The sequence below is a fragment of the Thalassophryne amazonica genome, chromosome 6 (genome assembly GCF_902500255.1).
Source record: "Thalassophryne amazonica chromosome 6, fThaAma1.1, whole genome shotgun sequence".
Taxonomy (NCBI): Eukaryota; Metazoa; Chordata; class Actinopteri; order Batrachoidiformes; family Batrachoididae; genus Thalassophryne; species Thalassophryne amazonica.
The window spans coordinates 4729447-4753340 of NC_047108.1; the positions used below are offsets into that span (position 1 = coordinate 4729447).

Here is a 23894-nt window from a genome sequence, read left to right on the forward strand (position 1 = left end):
TCAAATACAAAACATTAGCGGGCATGGCTAAAATAAAAAACAAAAACCGCCAACACAAACAAATGAAGCTCTTCGATCAGTTTAGTACTGTTTATAGTAGCTGGTCAGTATGACACCATGACAGCAGTGACAAACTTGCCCCCACTTCAAGTTCAACGCTTCAGCTGGAGGCGTGCGCGAGATGTAAACCAGTCAACAGCTGCAGCGCCAAAACAAACCACCAGGATTAGTTTGGGACAAGACGTCTAACGGGCAAACAGCCGGATCAGCAGTGGAGGTTCTTCATGTTGGATTTGATTCAAATCATGTTCTAAACAAACAGACTTTACAAAGCACAGAGAACATCACCATGATTTTACACTCGTCCTTTCCAAACACAAACGGCACACAACATGGCACGTGGGGGGGGATGAACTACACGTCAGAGTGGAAATGTGGGGCTGTGTGTAAGCAGGAAGAGGCAGTGATCAAAGCTTGATGAATAAGGTCGCATTTCAGTAAAGCAGGAGTGGACCTGTGTGGGAGCTGAATTTGGCCTGATGTAAGAAGATCAGGGTTGGTGTTCCTTAAAAGACCACCTGGTATTGTTTGAGTAAGATAACACGGAAGAACTGGGTTGACCGAGCGGCAGTTTGTAGGGGAGGACATCGATGAGAACGGTGTTTGATCTTCTCAGGATTAAAACTCCTCCTGGTCCTCAGCATCTGGTATCACAAAACCCTCCTGTGGAAACAAACAAACATCAAAGAGTCAAGCTGCATCCTTCATTCATTTGTGTGGGGGGCAGTACCTTTGAAACAAACATACCAGAAGAGATTTTATCAGTCAATACCACTACTGATCATACGTACCACAGGTCCGATTCCACCATCAATTCATGGGTGTGTTAAAAACAACTAGAGGTTTTCAGTACGGCTGGGTATCAATTCAAATTTCAAGAATCTATTTGATTCATAATCGATTATTTTGATTTGATCAGATATCGATTTGGGTTAGTGTTAAAACTGTTTTTTGAGCCGTTACCTGATTGTCTAGTTATGCAACATATTAATATTAGTATTAAACTGACATTTGACAGCAAATTAATGAAGTTGTTGTTTTCCAGTCGGCTGCTCCAGGTTCTGTTTGGGGTCACCACAGCGGATACAACCAGATCTGCGTTGGTAATTGGCACAGGTTTTACGCCGGATGCCCTTACAGACGCAACTCCAGTTTTACCTGGAGAAACACACACAGCCGCTGGTGTTCCAAACAGGTCTCCCATCCAAGTACTAACCAGATCCTGCTCTGCTTAGCTTCTGAGATCTGACGGGATCAGGCTGACAAAGAGCAGACCGGCTGCAGCAAATTAATGAAATATTGATAGTTAATAATGATGGCGATAAGACTGGTGAAAACAGCGAGGACCAATCCCCCTCCCACAATGACAGACTGGGATCTTTATTTATTTATTTTACAAACATGTTGTAGGGCAGAATTACTGAACAGATCCAGGGCAGCCAAAAGAGGGCGACTATGGGAAAAATTCTCCTGCAGCGTGCCGTGCACAGAGCGCTGGTGGAAAGGTTCTCCAATGGTACACACCAGAGAACCTTCATGCGCTGTCCCACGGAAAAGGCACATTATGAGGAACAAAAAAAAAAAAAAAACAAACAAACAAAAAAAAACCTACTGTGTGAATTAAACAGCGGCTGATTCCCTTTTCTTGCCCACAACAACAGACAAGAATCCCGGGGGTCATGATTGACATCTTTAAATGGCCTTGACAGAGGTTGATGAATAAATTGCACAATCAGTGACGAGAAATGATCATTTAATTTTTCCCATTAAACCCTCAAACAGCACAATGGCCCAACTGCAGTGTATTTTTTTTTTTTTTCCCCAGGCACGGTGTTATAACACTGGCGAGAACTGCATACACACACACACGTATATATACACACACACACACACACACGTATATATACACACAACAAAAATATAAACGCAACACTTTTGGTTTTGCTCCCATTTTGTATGAGATGAACTCAAAGATCTAAAACTTTTTCCACATACACAATATCACCATTTCCCTCAAATATTGTTCACAAACCAGTCTAAATCTGTGATAGTGAGCACTTCTCCTTTGCTGAGATAATCCATCCCACCTCACAGGTGTGCCATACCAAGATGCTGATTAGACACCATGATTAGTGCACAGGTGTGCCTTAGACTGCACACAATAAAAGGTCACTCTGAAAGGTGCAGTTTTGTTTTATTGGGGGGGATACCAGTCAGTATCTGGTGTGACCACCATTTGCCTCATGCAGTGCAACACATCTCCTTCGCATAGAGTTGATCAGGTTGTCAATTGTGGCCTGTGGAATGTTGGTCCACTCCTCTTCAATGGCTGTGCGAAGTTGCTGGACATTGGCAGGAACTGGTACACGCTGTCATATACGCCGGTCCAGAGCATCCCAAACATGCTCAATGGGTGACATGTCCGGTGAGTATGCCGGCCATGCAAGAACTGGGACATTTTCAGCTTCCAAGAATTGTGTACAGATCCTTGCAACATGGGGCCGTGCATTATCCTGCTGCAACATGAGGTGATGTTCTTGGATGTATGGCACAACAATGGGCCTCAGGATCTCGTCACGGTATCTCTGTGCACTCAAAATGCCATCAATAAAACGCACCTGTGTTCTTCGTCCATAACAGATGCCTGCCCATACCATAACCCCACCGCCCCCATGGGCCACTCGATCCACAACACTGACATCAGAAAACCGCTCACCCACACGACGCCACACACGCTGTCTGCCATCTGCCCTGAACAGTGTGAACCAGGGTTCATCCGTGAAGAGAGAAGAGTTGTGGTATTGTATGAGGAAGTCTGGAGTGGCAGAGAAGTATGTTAGGGTAGTGCAGGACATGTACAAGAATAGTGTGACAGCGGTGAGATGCGCAGTCGGAATGACAGACTCATTCAAGGTGGAGGTGGGATTACACCAAGGATCAACTCTGAGTCCTTTCTTGTTTGCAGTGGTGATGGACAGGTTGACGGATGAGATCAGACAGGAGTCCCCATGGACTACGATGTTTGCAGATGACATTGTGATCTGTAGTGAGAGTAGAGAGCAAGTTGAGTCTAGTCTGGAGAAGTGGAGATATGCTTTGGAGAGAAGGGGAATGAAAGTCAGTAGAAGCAAGACTGAGTACATGTGTGTGAATGAGAGGGAGCCCAGTGGAATAGTGCAGTTACAAGGAGTAGAAGTGGTGAAAGTAGATGAGTTTAAATATTTGGGGTCAACTGTTAACAGTAATGGAGAGTGTGGTAAAGATGTGAAGAAGAGAGTGCAGGCAGGGTGGAGTGGGTGGAGAAAGGTGGCAGGAGTGATTTGTGACCGAAGAATATCAGCAAGAGTGAAGGGGAAAGTTTACAAGACAGTAGTGAGACCAGCTATGTTGTATGGTTTAGAGACAGTGGCACTAACAAAAAGACAGGAGGCAGAGTTTGAGGTGGCAGAGCTGAAGATGTTGAGATTCTCTTTGGGAGTGACAAGAATGGACAAGATTAGGAATGAACATATCAGAGGGACAGCTCAGGTGGAACAGTTTGGAGACAAAGTCAGAGAGGCGAGATTGAGATGGTTTGGACATGTGCAGAGGAGGGACCCAGTGTATATAGGGAGAAGGATGCTGAGGATGGAGCCACCAGGCAGGAGGAGAAGAGGGAGGCCAAAGAGGAGGTTCATGGATGTGCTGAGAGAGGACATGCAGGTGGTTGGTGTGACAGAGGAAGATACAGAGGACAGGGTGAGATGGAAAGGACTGATCTGCTGTGGCGACCCCTAACAATATAAACGCAACACTTTTGGTTTTGCTCCCATTTTGTATGAGATGAACTCAAAGATCTAAACCTTTTTCCACATACACAATATCACCATTTCCCTCAAATATTGTTCACAAAGCAGTCTAAATCTGTGATAGTGAGCACTTCTCCTTTGCTGAGATAATCCATCCCACCTCACAGGTGTGCAATATCAAGATGCTGATTAGACACCATGATTAGTGCACAGGTGTGCCTTAGACTGTCTACAATAAAAGGCCACTCTGAAAGGTGCAGTTTTGTTTTATTGGGGGGGGGGGATACCAGTCAGTATCTGGTGTGACCACCATTTGCCTCATGCAGTGCAACACATCTCCTTCGCATAGAGTTGATCAGGTTGTCAATTGTGGCCTGTGGAATGTTGGTCCACTCCTCTTCAATGGCTGTGCGAAGTTGCTTGATATTGGCAGGAACTGATACACGCTGTCGTATACACCGGTGCAGAGCATCCCAAACATGCTCAATGGGTGACATGTCCGGTGAGTATGCCGGCCATGCAAGAACTGGGACATTTTCAGCTTCCAAGAATTGTGTACAGATCCTTGCAACATGGGGCCGTGCATTATCCTGCTGCAACATGAGGTGATGTTCTTGGATGTATGGCACAACAATGGGCCTCAGGATCTCGTCACGGTATCTCTGTGCATTCAGAATGCCATCAATAATATGCACGTGTTCTTCGTCCATAACAGACGCCTGCCCATACCACAACCCCACCACCACCATGGGCCACTCGATCCACAACATTGACATCAGAAAACCGCTCACCCACACGACGCCACACACGCTGTCTGCTATCTGCCCTGAACAGTGTGAACCGGGATTCATCCGTGAAGAGAACACCTCTCCAACGTGCTAAACACCAGCAAATGTGAGCATTTGCCCACTCAAGTCGGTTATGACGACGAACTGGAGTCAGGCCGAGACCCCGATGAGGATGACGAGCATGCAGATGAGCTTCCCTGAGACGGTTTCTGACAGTTTGTGCAGAAATTCTTTGGTTATGCAAACCGATTGTTTCAGCAGCTGTCCAAGTGGCTGGTCTCAGACGATCTTGGAGGTGAACATGCTGAATGTGGAGGTCCTGGGCTGGTGTGGTTACACGTGGTCTGCGGTTGTGAGGCTGGTTGGATGTACTGCCAAATTCTCTGAAACGCCTTTGGAGACGGCTTATGGTAGAGAAATGAACATTCAATACACGAGCAACAGCTCTGGTTGACATTCCTACTGTCAGCATGCCAAGCACGCTCCCTCAAATCTTGCGACATCTGTGGCATTGTGCTGTGTGATAAAACTGCACCTTTCAGAGTGGCCTTTTATTGTGGGCAGTCTAAGGCACACCTGTGCACTAATCATGGTGTCTAATCAGCATCTTGATATGGCACACCTGTGAGGTGGGATGGATTATGTCAGCAAAGGAGAAGTGCTCACTATCACAGATTTAGACTGGTTTGTGAACAATATTTGAGGGAAATGGTGATATTGTGTATGTGGAAAAAGTTTTAGATCTTTGAGTTCATCTCGTACAAAATGGGAGCAAAACCAAAAGTGTTGCGTTTATATTTTTGTTGAGTGTATATATACACACACACACATATACATACATACATTAATCAATCTTTGGATGTATGAATCAATCTGTGGGAATTACAGTGACAATCAATTTAAAATCGGCAAATCAATCTTTTCAACCCAACACTAGTTTTCAGCATCAGTGCTGTAATTTTCCTGGTTGCACGGTTTGACGTCATGATGTTACATCTGAAATTGTGAGACACGAGTTTGCAACGCAGAACTGTCAGAAAAACAGGCCGGCGTTGATAAGAGGAACAGACGATGGCTGAGGCATGATTCTGATGGACTAAAAGCTGGAACAGTTTCTTGATTCCCATTCACTGGAGCGCACATCTCTGCCAAAGCCCAAAACTTTACCCCTCGAAACTAAACCTGAACCACACAGAATGCATAAAGAGGCAGCCTGCTGACCAGAATGGAGCTTGTTTTTTGTCTGTGGAAACATACTGACGTTATGGCTGTGAAGTAACACCGGACCTACTAGGCTGAGACACCTGCATGATCATGTGATGCCATCTCTTGGTCACTGTATAATTCAGTAGAAAGACACAGCTAAAAACCTTCAAGTGACCTTTGATCAGTTCCTGTCCTTACAGGAACTGATCAAATATATGCACATCAAAGAAGCGCCATTTCATTTACGAAATACTGCGAAGACTAGAACAGTCTTGGTTTGGATTGTTTTAGTTACCTTCTTTTTTGGAATGTTTTGTTTGCAGAACTCCCACTTAAAAGCATCAGAAGTCTTCAGCTGATTTAGCAAGTGGCTGCTCGAATTCTGATCTCATTACTCTGACCTCTCTTCAATGACTATGTGTTGTCACAAAGGTGGATTCTAAGACTTTGCTGTCCTACAATCTCAAGGCACGATGCGTTGTGTTTCTCCATGTATGATGCAGCACAGGGCTGCTTCAGTGCCGAGGACCCCAACGGCTGAGGAAGGCCAAGGTCACACCCATGTTTCACCTGGCTATGGCAGCTGTATGGTTACTTTTGAGAAGTGGGGGTGGACCACTTGTCTGCCTGGGTGGTTGCCACCCAGAATCCAGGGCAGTTCTGTTGTGGAAGCCGTGAAGCTTGGACAGTCGCACCATTTTCCACACATTAAAGATTAAAAAAACAAACAAAACAAAAACAGACAAAAGGCAGACATTTTACATACAGGAAAATGTGCCTGTTGCCATGACTAAACAAAACCAAATCCTCTGTGAGTGTTTGTTCAAATTACAGTGAAGGACTTTAAAATTTAAAGCATTCTCAAAAGTGATGTCATCAGGAAGTTTTAATAATGAAGAGATCAGGGCTTCTGTCCACAAAGCAACTCAAAGCCCTCTCAAAGAGTTCCTAAGCAATAATTTGAAATCACTTTTTTTTTTAAACCAAAATTGGAGCAACTTTAACTTCTGACCCCTGTACAAACTGAAATTGACCTGTCATCGTTTTTGCTGTTTTTACCCTGTAACTCCACAACATTTAGTCAAGGATACTCCAAACTATACCTTTTTGGAATTGTTATGATCAGACAAATAACACTATGTAACAAATTTTTAGTTTTGTTTTGTTCCTGGGTACACTGTGTTTTCCTAACCTGTTATACCTTAAATAAATACAAAATAACTTATTCCACAGAAACTTTGCTTCTGTGATCAGGACAATGATATTTTGAAATTTGTCTGTTTTCAAGAATATTCTCGAATCGCCTTCACTACTACTGAGTAGTCTTCTAGAATATCCTTTAACTGCTAGAACTGTCCAGAATTTTCTAGAAGTTTCCAGAATTATCTAGAAATTTCAAGAAACTTTTAGAACTTTCTAGAACGTTAAAAAAATAAAATCAAAGTTTGTGCTGAATGTAGTCATTTTTCCACAGACTTTAGACATAAGCAGTTGAAATATAACACTTAGAAGCCAGGAACAAAAATGGTGTTACATAGTGTAATATGGTATACTTTTCAAAATGATTGGAACATTTTTAAATTTTGACCCCTGTGTAATTCTTTATTGACCCCTATAGGTCAGCTCCAGAATACCTCCACATCTGAAAATGAACATGACTTAATTTAGGATATGTGTGCCAAATTTCATGTTTTAGTCACAAAAGCAGAATCATTTTGCCTCTGCTGCACTAATACAGGCCTCTGGACCCGAACCAGTCACTCAGATTTGAAAAGGATCAGCTCTCATCAGTGTAAAGACACACAGAGAAGCCTGCAGACCGTTTACTGTTGATTTTGTCAGTCACACTGCAGCCAGTGAGCACTCCACGTTCCATTCCTCTGCAGGAATTTTAAGAGCATCAGCAGTTGTTAACAGCAGAGCAAATTGTTTTCAACTGGTGCTGGACTCAGACCACAGTGATTTAGAAACGATAATTACTGATAGAACGTCAGAGTAACGTTCACAGCATTTCTTTGTTTATAAACTCAGTGCTAAGCCTCTTAGCGGGATTTATTGCATCTTTAATAATGGCACTTTAAAATAAGTATTTTGACAGACTGGTGTGTTTACACTGATCTACTCAAGCACACGATCAAGTATTGATTGTTTTCCTCTTCTGAGAGCGTTACGTCTCAACAAAACCTCGTCAGAAAGCCGTGGAGGACTTTGATTAAAACTCACGTCTGTGGCGTAGAGGATGTCAACAATCCTCTGCAGTGTGGGGTCGCCTTCTCCCTCCTTCTCTTGGCAAATCAGCTCAATGTTTCGCAGCTTTCCAAAATAAAAGTCCCTCTCCTTCTCCATGTCCTGAATGGTCGTTTTCAGGATCTCTACCTAAACATTAAAAAGCAAAAACTCTGACTGACAATTTTTTTGTTTTAAACAATCATACATTTGTCGTCTGTGTTTAACAGATTTTTGTATGAACCTAAAAAACAGTGTGAAATGAAAAGTTGAACCTACTAGGAAATAAATCATTTTTTTACACTAATATCAGTAAAGCACAGAGATGTGTTTCTAAAAGCCATTATTTATTTATTTTTAAGTGTGTGCTGACCTCCTGCAGGAGCTCAGCCCTTTCGTCGCTAGCCCCTCCCATCCCAGCCTTCCTCGCACCGCTGGGAGCCATCTTGGGAGCTACCTTGGCAACAGGTGGCCTCTGTGTACCTGGGACACACACACACACACACACACACACACACACACACACACACACACACACACACACACACACACACACACACACACACACACACACAATAATAAATAAAATAAACAGCTTAAAGTTAATGAAACAGAAACAGGTTACATTCACACCACTGAAGTAAGACAAACTAGGATTAATTTATTAACCATCTGATTTACAGTGTTGAAGTAATTTTGTAATTTGACTTTTGTGGACTGGTTTGGGTTCGAGTTGTTCATTTCAGTGTCACTGATTGCTGAAACTGTCCCAGCATGAAAATCTGTGCAAATAATCAATATTGTTTAGAAATATGTCACATCACTGCAGCTACAAATAATCTTAAGGTAACATTACAACAGGGCAGCGCGGTGGATTAGTGGTTAGCACTGTTGCCTCACAGCAAGAAGATCATGGGATCAATTCCCACCCGTGACCTTCCTTTGTGAACTCTGAATGTTCTCCCCGTGTTTGTGTGGGTTCCCTCCGGGTGCTCTGGCTTCCTTCCACGTCCAAAGACATGCAGATTAGGTGGACTGGAAACTTGTAAAAAAAAAAAAAAAAAAAAAAAATTGTTTGTAGGTGCGCGCGCAGGTGTGACTGTGTTTTGTTTGTTGTAAGCGGTTGAAGATGAGTGAGTGACAACACTTTTTAAACCCATTTTAAATGCAGTGAACAGGAGTAAAAATAAATCGCATTTATTCTGATTTTATCAGAGTGGCCTGACCTTGGCTGAGGGCCTTCTTAGGTGGTTTGTTGAGGGCTGACATAGATGGGTTGGGTGAGAGCGTGGTTTCTTGGCCTTGCCTCGCCTCCACTGGATCATAGTCCCTCCCATCATAGTTGGCATCAAAGAACTTCTTAAACCACTGGATGAACTCAAAGTTGTCCTGGAATTTTCCCTTTACCAGTTTGTCTACTGGAATGATCTGAAGCAAAAGACCACAGACAAAAAAAAAAAAAAAGTCTGCCTCATTTTTGAAGTGACACCAGCATGATGCCTCCAGGCCATTCGGTGGTGCTGTTCTCCACCAAGACATTACCATTCAAATGTCCATAAGGGGCTCCTTCTTCTGCTTACAACTGGAATGAGGCCCTTATTGACAGTCGCCTTGTGTTGACTTAATGTAGAATGGCAACTCCGAAACAGAAAGAGGCTAAGGTAAGCAGCTACTGTACAATCGGTCATTTTAAAAACTTCATTTCCATTTAATGAGGCAAACAGCCACACCTTTACCACTGCACAGATCCTCTCTGTGCTACCAGACTCATTTAATGACATTTTCACCAGTTCAAGTGAAAAGATTAGACCAAAAACATCTGAAAACTAGAAGCACTCAGAGAGTGCAAACCTCCGCCAAGGCCATGGGGTCACTGACGCCATAACATCTACACGCCGTGGAATCACTGAACCTAAAAAAGTCTAACAATGATGTTTGCTCAGTAGTAAAAAAGTTTCATCTGCTGTGACATGTATCCTTAGCGCTTGGCATCACAGTTTATTCCAACTTGTACCTTTCCCAGAAGCTACTGTCATCTGAGCGCTGATATTGATATTGCATGTGCTTATAGACAAAAACAAATAAGAGACAAAATTCAATTTATTATTCAACTGCAAATATATGAATTTTTTTAACATTTATGAAACACTTCTCTAAACAAGACCATAGGGTCACTGACCCTAAAGAGATTCCCTCCTTGGCACAGTGATCTATTTCTTTTTGTCTCTTTCTCTAAAATTGTATATAATAATCATTAGATTATTAATATATAAACAAAAATAAATTTAAGAAAGATTACAATTTGAAAACAAATGCACCCGAACGTGATGACAGCTCCAACTGCTTAATTCTAATTTTTAACATTGAAAATGCCATAGACATGCTAACGTGTTAGCATCGGGATCCGGATCACTACTAAAATTTAATCACTTGTTCCTCTTGTCATTTCCAACCACTCCACAAAATTTCATCAAAATCTGTTCAAAACGTTTTGAGTTACCCTGCTGACAGACAAACAAACACGACCGAAAACATAACATTTTTGCTATGAATTAGTATGACTGCATTTACAAACTGTGAACCAAAAGTGAATGTCAAACTGTGGTCAACAACACCTAAATCACTCACAAAAACAAATGGTACAATCTGTGAACCCAAACGCGCAGACGTTTTCCAAAATGATCAGGGAAAACACCAGACACATCAGTAGCTCAGAAAGACTTCATTATTTTTCATATAATTTTCACTCTAGTATTTATAATTTATAGTTCTCAGCTCATAGTTTGTCAGCATCCTTACTTTATCGACGCCCATCTTTTTGAAGGCAAACTGCAGGAGCTTGAAGTTCTGGATGTACTCATGCTCCAACTTGGCAGCAAATTTCACTTTCTTCAGAGGCACAGAGTTGGGGAACAGCATGTCCATGAACTGGCAGTAAGCAGCACCTGGAAAAACAATGACAACATTATTTTAATTTAACCATCATTACCAGGTTAGTCCCATTGAGATCAAGTTCTGTTTTGCAAGGGAGACCTGGGCAATTTCCAATTCACCTAACCAGCATGTGTTTACAGGGGAATTACCAAATACCAAAATGTGTTCATAAAGGGATTCCCAAAAAGCAAGAACATGCGACCATTTTTCTGCAAATAGAGACAAAATCTAGACTTCATATTTCTTTCCTCTTATCTAGTTTATGTATTTTTTTTTCCACATGCAAAAATGGCATTTCAGTTTTCTACAATGCCGACAATGGTGTGTGAGTGTGTTTGTGTGAATGAGTGAATGTGAAGAATAATTGTAAACTGCTTTGCGCGTGTGATGCAGACGGAAAAGCGCTATAGAAATGCAGTCCATTTTACCATTTACCATTCATTTGATGTTAAAATAAGGAAAAGGTTTTTCTCAAATAAAATACTTGCTGTTTAAAGAGCTTCTGTTTTATTTAGAAGTGTAGCAGCAGCTGTGAGTTTGCAGAGAGGACAGATGAGCTGCACCCTTAGGACAATTAACCAGATGAAGGTCTCCTCTGCAGCTTCAGCCTCAAGTTGGTGGCAATTTTGAAGACACTTTCCTCACATTTTGAAATGCAGAGATGTTCTGGACTTCAGATTTTGGTATATTTAGGCTAACAAAGAAGGCTTTTGGGGGGGCGGGGTGAAGCCTAAGCACCCCGAACCCCTGCCATTTTAAAGGTGATTTTTCCATCCCATTACACTGAGAAAAAAATCCTGCTGAGAATCCTGAGCACGATGACGTGCATTCTTTATTATTAAAATTTTGGAAATTAATTTTCAAAACCTTTATTTTGATTAACATAGTAACATTCGTACTTCCAAGATGGCATAGCTCGAGGATGTGAATATCTACAGGTGTGAAATAATACAATATGCCTGAATGCATTTTTACATGACTGGTTTTGGCACCGATCTGACGCTACAGTGAGGAAAATAAGTATTTGAACACCCTGCAGTTTTGCAAGTTCTCCCACTTAGAAATCATAGAGGGGTAGCAGGAGGTGGTAATGGTAGAAAATATATATTTTTTCAAATATGCTTACATCCACTTCAGAGATTGTGCAATTTGGGAGATATTTCATATAGGAAATGGGTGTCTACCATGACAAAAAAAACCCAACCCCAGATGTTAAAACTGCAATATATACTGTAATTTTAACATCTTTTGAAATATTAGAATGTAACTGTTTTGACTTCATGATTAGTTTTGATGAACGCTGCATTGAACACACCATTCAAGTTTATGATATATATAATGCTCCTGACTTGGTAGTACTTTTTTAGAGAAGTCACAAAAGCTACATAAGTACTGATATTATTACAGTGATCATGCAATTACACATGTAATTTCAAGTCACAGCATGGCACGTTGTAGTAAATCAAGTGTCATGGCCAAGCCAAAAACAAGATCTCAGGCTAAAGAATTTGATAAAACCTTTGACAATGGTTTATGTTTTTAAAGTTTTTGAAGAGCATGGCATCCTCCTAAGTTCTGATATTCACACAGTGTGACTGAAATAAAACCTTTGACAATGGTTTATGTTTTTAACATTTTTGAAGAGCATGGACAAACTTTACACATAGCAGAATAGCCAGATAATTAAAAACAGACCATACTTTGTTACATTCAAGGGGTGGGGGGTTATTTTCAAGATATAGGATTAATTTTGATGCCAAAATGCTGGTATTAATATTGTGAATCATTTCCCAAGTGGATGTATTGAAATTCTGACTTGTGATTTTACCACCTCCTGCTAGGAGCGGTCTGAAATTTTCACCTTAGTTGCACGTCCACTGTAACAGACATTCTCAAAAAAAAAAAAAAAAAAAAAAAATCCGGAAATCAATGTATGTATTTTTGTAGAGAATCCAGAACGTATTCAAAGCACTGCACTTTTCCACATTTTTTTAATGCTACACCCTTAAGCCCCTTTCGCACGGGCCTGTGTAGTTGCATTGTGCTGCGTATGTAGTATGCAGGAATGGCTGTGTAAGTTGCACACAAGGGGGAGAAGCTTGGCTCCATGACGCTGTCCAGTCCAGTTTTTTTAATCATATTTTTAACCAGTGTTTGGAAACACAGCATATCTCCAAAGTGTGGAAAGACACTGTTGTGGTCCCAGTTCCTAAATCCAGTCATCCAACAACTTTGAATGATTTTAGGCCTGTTGCCCTAACATCAATTCCGATGAAACTTTTTGAGAAATTGGTATGGTCTGAAATGCTAAAAAAAACAAACAAAAAAAAAACATTATGCATGCACTTAATCCGTTACAATTTGCTTACAGGCCTAACAGAGAACAGAGGAGTGGAGGACGCCACACTCACTCTGCTTAATTTGCTTTTTAGACATCTGGAGGGAAGTGGGTGTCATGCCTGGCTTTTATTTATTGACTTCTCCTCAGCTTTTAACACAATTCAACATTTTATTTTAACCCAAAGGCTTTTAGAACATTTTAATTTAAGCAACAATCTTGTGGGCTGGATTTTAGACTTTTTAACAGGCAGAACACAAAGTCAGAGTGAATGTGATTTTATCAAACACACTGTGTTCTTCTACTGGCTCGCCACAAGGATGTGTGCGCTCTTTTTTTTTTTTTTTTTTTTACACCAGTTATGTGTCAGAGCACTTTTACAAACAGGTTCATTTTAAAATATGCAGATGACACAGTGATTGTCAGTCTGCTGCGGGACAATGAGAACATCCACGGCCCTGTAGTTGACCATTTTGTTAAATGGTATGAGGACTCATATCTTCAGATCAATACAACAAAAACTAAAGATATGGTCATTGATTTCAGGAAGCATGGTAGCACACCTGACAACACAATAATTAATGGTCAACCAGTTGAAATTGTGCAAACTTATAAATACCTTGGGACTATCACTGATAATTCGCTGAAGTTTGAGGCAAACTGTGAGGTGGTGTGCAAGAAGGGGCACCAGCGCTTGTTCTGCCTCAGGAAACTGTCCTACTTCCACATCGGCCAAACCATGTTAACACCATTTTATCATGCTTTTATTGAATCTGTTTTATCTTTTTCTTTGGTGGCATGGTTTGGCAGTCTGACACTGAAGGACAGGAACAGACTGGGTCAGATTACACTATTTAACAATTTTTTTTGTTTGTTTGTTTGCTCCTGGGTACACTGTGTTTTCCTAACCTGTTATGCCTTAAATAAATAGAAAATAGCTGTTATTCCACAGAAACTTTGTTTCTGTGATCAGGACAATGATATTTTGAAATTTGTCTGTTTTCAAGAATATTCTCGATTCGCCTTCACTACTACTGAGTAGTCTTCTAGAATATTCTTTAACTGCTAGAACTGTCCAGAATTTTCTAGAAGTTTCCAGAATTATCTAGAAATTTCAAGAAACTTTTTGAACTTTCTAGAATGTAAAAAAAATAAAAAATAAAATCAAAGTTTGTGCTGAATGTAGTCATTTTTCCATAGACTTTAGACATAAGCAGTTGAAATATAACACTTAGAAGCCAGGAACAAAAATTGTGTTACATAGTGTTATTAAATGGTCCAGTCGGCTGATTGGTGAGTTGCAGCTGAGTTTAGAGTCCCTGTACACCAAACAATTACAGCAGATAACCAGCTGCATCACAGTTGATGACTCACACCCTCTGGCTAATGAATTTCAGGTCCTACCTTCTGGCCATAGGTTTAAAGTCCCAAGGTGTAGGACAAAATGCTACGGGAGTAGTTTTGTCCCAGCAGCAATTGTGCATTTGAACAAATCTTAGGTTTTGCACATATTTATTTATTTATTTTCCCTTTGCACATCAGTTTTATGCTGACCATCTTTTAGTGGGTTCTCCTGATGCTTCTTTCTTTTTTTAGTGGTTTAGTAAGCTTGTGAGTGCCCGGTGGTGTCTGCGTTACACTTTGTTTTGCATATGTTATTCGTTAGTGTTTTCATTGTTATTGTTGTGTCTGACTGACATGGATGCCCTTTTCTGTTTGCTGCAAGTCAAATTTACATACAGGTACAAATAAAGTCACCTGAACCTGAACCTTTACAAATTGCCTGGACACACAGATGGATTTGACACACTGGGAAAAGTCAGAATACATTATTTCCAGGAGTTAATGGACTGTATTTAACATGCCACAATCCAGAGAACTTGAGGAGGTGAATGCACCGCAGAGCTGCAGCCGATGATCGCACACGATCCGTCCATTAGGAGTGGACAGTGGACATGTCCTCTCACTGGCGATCCATTCGTGAGGAGTGGATGTGGCCATGTCCTCTCACTGGCGATCTGTCTGTGAAGAGTTAGTGGACATGGAAGCTTGGCCAGCCAGCCTCTTCTTCTTCCATGGTTTTGAAGGTTCACTGCCAGCAAAGTCCAGCGGGATGAATAAAATCTAGCAATGCAGGTATGTACTGTTAAAAACCAAAAAGGATTTTTTGCCCTGGAGTAGGGGTGTGTACTACTGAGGAGGCTTGGTTGCAGTGGTGTGTAGATTTACATACAGTAGCGGAGTGTTGTGTAGACTTGCATGGAACACTGTATCTGGTGCTCTACGCTGAAAGTAAAAAAAAAAAGAAAATAATAAAAAAAATGAATGTTTAATTTTTTGCATCCATTGCGTGGACCCCATTGTGTCCCTCAGCGTATTGCCACGTAGGGCTGCATAAACTCAGCGCAGTGCTGCATAAGAACGGGGTAGTCGGTATGATGCATTACGCAACTCTATATTGGCCTGGTGTGAAAGGAGCTTTACTCCAAAATGGAAATTAAATTGCGTAGATTTTTTTTTGGGGGGGGGGGAGAACACTCAAACCAGGACCAGCGCACCACTGCCCTGTACAAGTTTATTTCTGCTCTTTTGCGCAAAAGGATGTGTGATTAATTTAGATTTTAAAAACTGATGCATTACATGCTGTAATTAATCAAAATGAATGAGTTATTTTGACAGCCATAGAATCAACTTTTTTTGTTCTTTTTACCTGAACACAACATTTCTATCTTGGTGAGGTTCATCTGCAGAGATTCGTTGATCCAGGCCAGCAGGTCTTGACGACTTAAATTGTCACTGGTCACTGAGGTTGAGTACACGTTCACAGCCATTGTCGGTCACCTGATGGCACAGAAGAAAAATTATTTACACATCTTTACACAAGAGCTAAGGGTAAATGTTACCAAAATTGGAGCTTTAACTTTTGACCCCTGTACAAAGTGAAACTGACCTTTGTCACCATTTTTGCAGTTTTTACCCCATAACTCCATGGAATTCAGTCATAGGTAACCCAAACTATACCTTTTTGGAATCGTTATGATCAGACAAATAATGTGGTATAGTCTCCAACATGACTGGAGCATTTTTACATTTTGACCCCTGTAGCACATTAGAGGTCAGCTCCAGGATGGCTCCATATCTGAAAATAAACAGTCAATTTAGAATGTGTGTTCCAAATTCCATGCTTTTATCACAAAATGAACAATCTTTATGGAAATTTAACTAAGCTGCACAACCACCCCATTTAAAGATACCTGAACATGATTGAAGCTGTTAAGACTACAAACATTCAGATGTGACTGTGTAATGATGCAGATTTGCCGAATCAGGGTGAAATTTTTGAACAGCTCGAAAATTTCACCCAGATTTCAAAACTGATGCTGATGATGGCCGTAACTACTGCGTATACCAAGTTTGTTTGTAAAGATTGACAAAAGATAGATCAAGAAGTTACTGTGATCCTTCAAAACGTGCCTCAATTTGCATTCAGGGTGAAACGAGAAGGAACGGCGCTCTGTGGTATTAATGCCCCAAATGAAGAAGTTCAATTATCTTGAGGTCCTGTTTACAAGTGAAAGAGGAACGTGAGAATACTTGGAGAAATGCAGCAGTTGGACTTCGCTCCTGTATTTTATGACAGATAACTCATCCGTTGTCAAAAGCTCTTAATTTACACATAATGACCACCTGTACATGAACTCTTGGTAATGACTGAAAGAATACAGTGGGACTAATAAGTATTTGATCCCACCTACAAAGAACGGAGAGGTCTGCAAGTTTTATCGTAGGTACACTTCAACTGTGAGAGACAGGCTCTAAAAAACACTAGTGATCCACTAGAAAAACAGACCTTAATATTTGGTACAGAAACCTTTGTTTGCAGTTACAGAGCTAAAATGTTTCCTGTAGTTCTTGACCAAGTTTGCACACTGCAACAGGGATTTTGGTCCACTCCTCCATGCAGATCTTCTCCAGATCTTTCAGGTTTTGAGTTTCACCTCCCTCTAAAGATTTTCAATTGAGTTCAGGTTTTGAGTTTCAGCTCCCTCTAAAGATTTTCAATTGAGTTCAGGTCTGGAGACTGGCCAGGCCACTCCAGGACCTTGAAATGCTTCTTACGGAGCCACTCCTTAGTTGTCCTGGCTGTGTGTTTGGAGTCATTGTCATGCTGGAAGATCCAGCCACGACCTTCTTCAATGCTCTTACTGAGGGAAGGAGGTTGTTTGCCAAAATCTCGCAATACATGACCCCATCCATCCATCCTCCCTTCAATACGGTGCAGTCGTCCTGTCCCCTTTGCAGAAGAGCACCCCCAGAGTATGATGTTTCCACCCCCATGCTTCATGGCTGGGACAGTGTTCTTGGGGTTGTTCTCATCCTCCAAACACGGCGAGTGGAGTTGATGCCAAAAAGCTCGATTTTGACCTCATCTGATCACATGACCTTCTCCCATGCCTCCTCTGGATCATCCAGAATTTGTACTTCCGCGACTGTCCGCTCTGTGAAAACACGCTCGGTCTGTATGACATTCTACTGAAATCAGCCAGTTTGCTTTTGTCTCTAACTTGCTTCAGCCAGCTGACAGCTATCATTGCTTGGAACAATGACATTTATACACCAAGCTGACCTGAAATGAACCACTGCACATTAAATTGACTTTATTGACAAGTGTGACCCTTTTGAAAAACGGAGTGGCTATACGCCCAACCGTTGGTTCAATAAAGTAAATATGCAAACATATACGCCCAACCACAACCGACCAATGAGCGTGCTTCTAAGTTCACTTCCGGTTTCAACGTGGGGGGAAAAAAGCAGGTATCTTCTCGCCGGCTGCGGGAGGGTTCGCAGCCCACAGAGGGGCTGTGATCTAAAGCGGTTCTGTTTGGCTCATCACACCCAGAGAACTGTGTCAAACTAACACCATCTTACAGGCAACAAAGAGCGTTTTGTACATAAAAACTGCAATAGAGCCTTAAAGTGGTGTAAAAATGTAGTTTAGATGCACAAAATGTGCCAAATATACTCTCGTGGTTGGGCGAATAAGGTAAGACATTATATTTATCTGCCCAGCAGTTGGGGGAATAAGGTAAGACATATTTATCTGCCCAGCAGTTTGGGGAATAAGGTACGACATATTTATCTGCCCAACGGTTGGGCAAATAGCCTCTCCATTTGAAAAATGACCAAATTACATGCATTTTTATTGAGTTTGCCAATGTTTTCACCAACAAAACCTGCCCCTCGAGGTTAAATGCCTGGATGACCGACCTTGAGAATTTGCAAGTTTTCCTCACACATCCAACAAAAAAATCACGGAGCAGATCTGATGCAGCAGTCATGTATCCTGTTTGCACTGAAAAAAGCTTTGGATCCTCCAGAAGGGAGAGGATGAAAAGGAATGTGAGAGAACTGCCACTTGACGAGTGGAAATGGGTGGATTGATTACCTCCGCCAAGGAGGTTATGTTTTCGGTCGTGTTTGTTTGTTTGTCAGCAGGATAACTCAAAAAGTTTTGAACAGATTTTGATGAAATTTTGTGGAGTGGTTGGAAATTACAAGAGGAACAAGTGATTAAATTTTAGTGGTGATCCGGATCACGATCCCGATGCTAATGCGTTAGCATGTCTATGGCATTTTCAATGTTAAAAGTTAGCATTAAGCAGTTGGAGCTGTCATCACGTTCGGGTGCATTTGTTTTCAAATTGTAATATTTCTTAAATTTATTTTTGTTTATATATTAATAATCTAATGATTATTATATACAATTTTAGAGAAAGAGACAAAAAGAAATAGATCACTGTGCCAAGGAGGGAATCTCTTTAGGGTCAGTGACCCTATGGCCTTATTTAGAGAAGTGTTTCATAAATGTTAAAAAAATTCATATATTTGCAGTTTAGTTGAATAACAAATTGAATTTTGTCTCTTATTTGTTTTTGTCTATAAGCACATGCAATATCAATATCAGTGCTCAGATGACAGTAGCTTCTGGGAAAGGTGCAAGTTGCAATAAACTGTGATGCCAAGCGTTAAGGATACATGTCACAGCAGATGAAACTTTTTTTACTCATGAGCAAACATCGTTAGACTTTTTTAGGTTCAATGATTCCACGGCGTGTAGATGTTATGCCTCAGTAATAATTAACTAGAAAAGAACCATTAGAACCATAATTAACTAGAAGCGCTCTGTGAGTGCTTCTAGTTAATTATGGGTCACTTTACTCGGACACAGGTGAAACTGTAAACTGTTCCTACTACCAGCAAAGTGGCTTTACGTCTTAAACTGACTACCAAACGTTCAGATTGCCGGAGAGACAAAGATATCTGAATCACCATCTGATCACTCGTAACACATTATATTACTGTCACTGACACAAAACAAACAGTTTAATCGGTTTGAAAAAGGAACAGTTTCAGCTCTACATCATTTCCACGTTAGCGGTGCGCAGCTTAGCTTGCTGGCTAGCTGGTTAGCTCTGCTGTTAATGACATGCTAAAGGCAAGATAACGGATGACAGCTGATCGAAAGAGTTTAGTGACGTTAAAGAACAAACTGAGTGAATATTAATTATGTTTCTGCCAGCAGCTACACATGACATGACGCCGGCTATATGGTGAGCGACTTGTGGAGCTCTCCCGCCCTGAACTAACCAAGCACTTCGCTAACTAGCTAAAGTTAGTTAGCAAACTTTTGGACATTAAACTTGATCGCACTGCCTGGATAACAAATACTGCGTGAACCAGCCGAAGTTCGCTTTCCTGAACGATCCTAACCGGGTCGCTATCATAAGCTAATATAACGTTACCTTGAAGAAGCTCCGAGGCACGTACCGAAGAAACGATGCAGTCTTCCGAAACTTGATTTGTTTTGCCCTAATCACGTGATTACCAATGCTTCGCTCGCCTTCACCACGTGAGGTTTTCCGCTGACAAGTAAGCAAGTTCTAAAGGAATAACCACTTATTTCCATAAAGCATAAATGGTGTTCACTTTCAGGTGTGCAAAAATATGAGTTTGTATGTATCTGAATACTGTGGAGCATCTGTGCAGGACTGGTACCAATATTGCAGGTTGTGCTTGTTGGGCACTGTGCCACACTGACCCAAATATCACAGTGTGCATGCACAGAGTAACAGGAAGACAGAGGCGTTATTTGTTAGGTCATAGGAGGTGCTTTGATTAATTTCATTTTCAATTCTTAATCCCCAACACTTTCATCATCTCATACGAGAAGACTGAACATATATTTGTGAGACTGGGTGACAATAATTGTCATTTACATCTTCAGGTATACTTGGCTAAAGGCAGCAGATGGCTCTCAACAATGCTAACAGATATATCAGGGTTAAATAAAAAAATAGCCGATACACAATAACTGGCAGTGTAATCAGTCAACACTGTCAACCAGAAAAATAGGCGATATGCGGTATCGAGGTCCAGATGTGTCCAAATGTCCTGCAAATCTTAAATACATACTAGAGCCCAGCCAATATATCAGCTGGCTGATAATATCATATGATCAGAGCCTTTCATGAACAAATTTGTTGTAGCTACATTATTTTTGCTATTACAAAAACTTGTATTTTCCCAAATAAGCAATTCATAAAAACTTGCTTGCAACTGCTGTTGGAAATGGTGTCATTGTGTAGTTTATCCAGCAGAAAGTGCACCAACGGCATTATTTACAATGCTGTCAAGCACAGCCGGAAGCCCCATCACCCCCGGTCTCAAGAGCTACAAGAAACAGGCAAAAAAAAAAACTAATTTTCAATCAGAGTGGGTATTTTATAGTAACAAGGGACAAGTGGCCGCTATGCCATCAGCTAGGTGGGGCCAAAAAAGTCCATTTTATGCAAATGCTGAGTGACACTACACAGCAAGTGCCAATCCAAACGAAGGTAGCGTTATCTAAGTTGGTTGGTTGTTGGTGATATTTGTAGTTTATAAAAAGGTTCAATGCTTAAATGGTAAAACATCAAACCTCAGTTACATTTCTTTGTCATAAGGGCTTCATAACAAAATGTTAAAATGTTAAATGTTGCATTTTTTTCATGTATTTATCTGTACCTGAATTTTTTAAACTACAAAATATCTGCATCAAGCCCCAAAAGAATCCACAGAATCTGACCTAAGAAACCATTTCTGCTTTCTGTGGGTAAATGAACTTCAAAAATGGAGCTAAAATTTGAATTAAAAAATCCACATCTGGATCGACATTTATGGGTGACCAAGAAGACTAGTCATTCTAGGTTTTGTAGCAATCAGGTGAAAACTTTAGCTGTATAATTAGAGTAAAGCAGAAAAGGAGTAAACTCATCTTGCAAAAAGTTTGATAACCTTTTAAGTGCATTTTAGTTTTATGCCGTTTTAAGGTGCTTTATAAGTTGGTATGGTATCTTTGAGAAGGTGAAAGTAGTCAAAAGTTACCTTTTTTTCAGTTTAATAACTGTACTACTTGATTATTTTATGTTGACTAATTATTCATTTCAAAACTGATTTATGTGCAGTTATATCATTACCATCGAAGATGATGCGGTTTTCTTCCTTTTGTCCAGCAGATGCCACTGTTGAACCATAAAGCGTTCAGAAATCCGAATCTTTTTTCGACATACTTACGAGCGAAGCCTCTGTGCTTCAGAAAGCTTCACTTTAAGCTAACACGTTAGCTAACAGGGTTTAGCCACACAGATAAATGATTCCGCTTGTAATGTAAACCTACCTTGAGTCGAAGGACTTTCAAAGTTCTTTGACGCGATAATTTATTATTTTTGGCTGCAACTCTATAGTACTAAAGGCACAGTCTTTTAGTTTTCTGCCACTTCTGCTTTAACACCCCTCTTCTCCTTTTTGGCAGTTCACGTTCACTCTACCGGCAGCGGAAGTAGCTACTAACACGACACGCCCCCGTACAGTGACGTCAGCGTTGCAAAATGCGCCCTATGAGCCCCCTGCACCCACCCACCCACACCCACACCCACACCCACACCCACACCCACACCCACACACCCACACCACACACACACACACACACACACACACACACACACACACAAAAACAACCCACGGCTCGTGTGTAAAAGTATATTTTAATGTACGAGATCCAAATTGTAAAAATCTCAGCTTTTGATTGTCACAGGATATATTGAATGACAGGATTAATAAAGATCGGTGTGTTAGTTTTGAGAAATTTATCAGAAACATGTAAAAAGCTTCATCTCAGCATCAAAATGAAAATGAATGATTCAGCTTTTCTTCCCCAGCTTTGCCCACTTAATCAAAAAGCCGCCAGCTGTAGATGCGGCGTGCCTCCACACTGGATCATATCCAAAAACATTGTGTCTGTTCTAAAGCAGCTCTAATACCTGGTTGTGATTATCGACACACCTCAAATGATTTCACTTCAGTGCAGAGACCTCCCATGCAGGCACACCACTCAGCAAAAGTTGAGAAAAGTCATCTTTTTTTCCCTGAGCTTGGTGGACAACCACCAACCTCCATCCATCCATCCATTTTCTTCCACTTTATCAGGAGTCGGGTCGCGGGGGCAGCAGCTCAAGCAAAGCCGCCCAGACCTCTCGATCCACACACACCTCCCCCAGCTCCTCCGGGGGAACCCCAAGGCGTTCCCAAGCCAGCCGAGAGATGTAGTCCCTCCAGCGTGTCCTGGGTCTTCCCCGGGGCCTCCTCCAGATAGGACGTGCCCGGAACACGTCTCCAGTGAGGCATCCAGGGGGCATCCGGAAAAGATGCCCGAGCCACCTCAACTGGCTCCTTTCGACGTGGAGGAGCAGCGGCTCGACTCCAAGCTCCTCCCGAGTGACCAAGCTCCTCACCCTTTCTGTAAGGGAGCACCCAGCCACCCTGCGGAGGAACTCATCTCAGCCGCTTGTACTCGCGATCTCATTCTTTCGGTCATGAGCCAAATCTCATGACCATAGGTGAGGATCGGAACATAGATCGATTGGTAAATTGAGAGCTTTGCCCCCCTACTCAGCTCTCTTCACCACGACGGTCTGAAACAGTGACCGCATCACTGCAGATGCTGCACCGATCCGTGTATCGATTCGACGCTTCTATTCATTATCTTTATGGACAGAATTTCTAGGTGCAGCCAGGGTGTCGAGGGTGTCTGGTTTGGGAACCGCAGAATCTCATCTCTGCTGTTTGTGGACGATGTGGTTCTGTTGGCTTCATCAAATCAGGACCTTCAGCGTGCACTGGGGCGGTTTGCAGCCGAGTGTGAGTCGTCCGGGATGAAAATCAGCACCTCCAAACCCAAGGCCATGGTTCTCGACCGGAAAAAGGTGCTTTGCCCTCTTCAGGTCGGTGGAGTGTCCTTGCCTCAGGTGGAAGAGTTTAAGTATCTCTGGGTCTTGTTCACGAGTGTTCACCACCAACCTCGTTATTGAAAATAAAAAATTAATTAAATCTACATAAGCAAGGAGTAAAAATGGAATAAGGAGGCATGATGTACATATGATGAATTTAACTAAGAAGCTGTTATGCTGCAAATGTTATCAAACCTCTTGCAAAAATAATTTGTTTGTATGGGAATCA

At 41.5% G+C, this 23894-nt stretch overlaps 1 protein-coding gene across 1 annotated transcript; it reads right to left on the reverse strand.

Moving 5' to 3' along the window:
- Positions 1 to 371: 371 nt before the first annotated feature.
- mapre1b (microtubule-associated protein, RP/EB family, member 1b) lies at positions 372 to 22222 on the reverse strand. The gene is made up of 7 exons (XM_034171677.1): positions 22057 to 22222; positions 16051 to 16181; positions 10868 to 11013; positions 9295 to 9496; positions 8442 to 8551; positions 8066 to 8218; positions 372 to 723 (listed from the first exon to the last, which is right to left on the reverse strand). Exons 2-7 carry the CDS (start codon positions 16169 to 16171, stop codon positions 679 to 681), a joined length of 777 nt encoding a protein of 258 aa, XP_034027568.1. The 5' UTR covers positions 16172 to 16181; positions 22057 to 22222; the 3' UTR covers positions 372 to 678.
- Positions 22223 to 23894: the final 1672 nt, after the last annotated feature.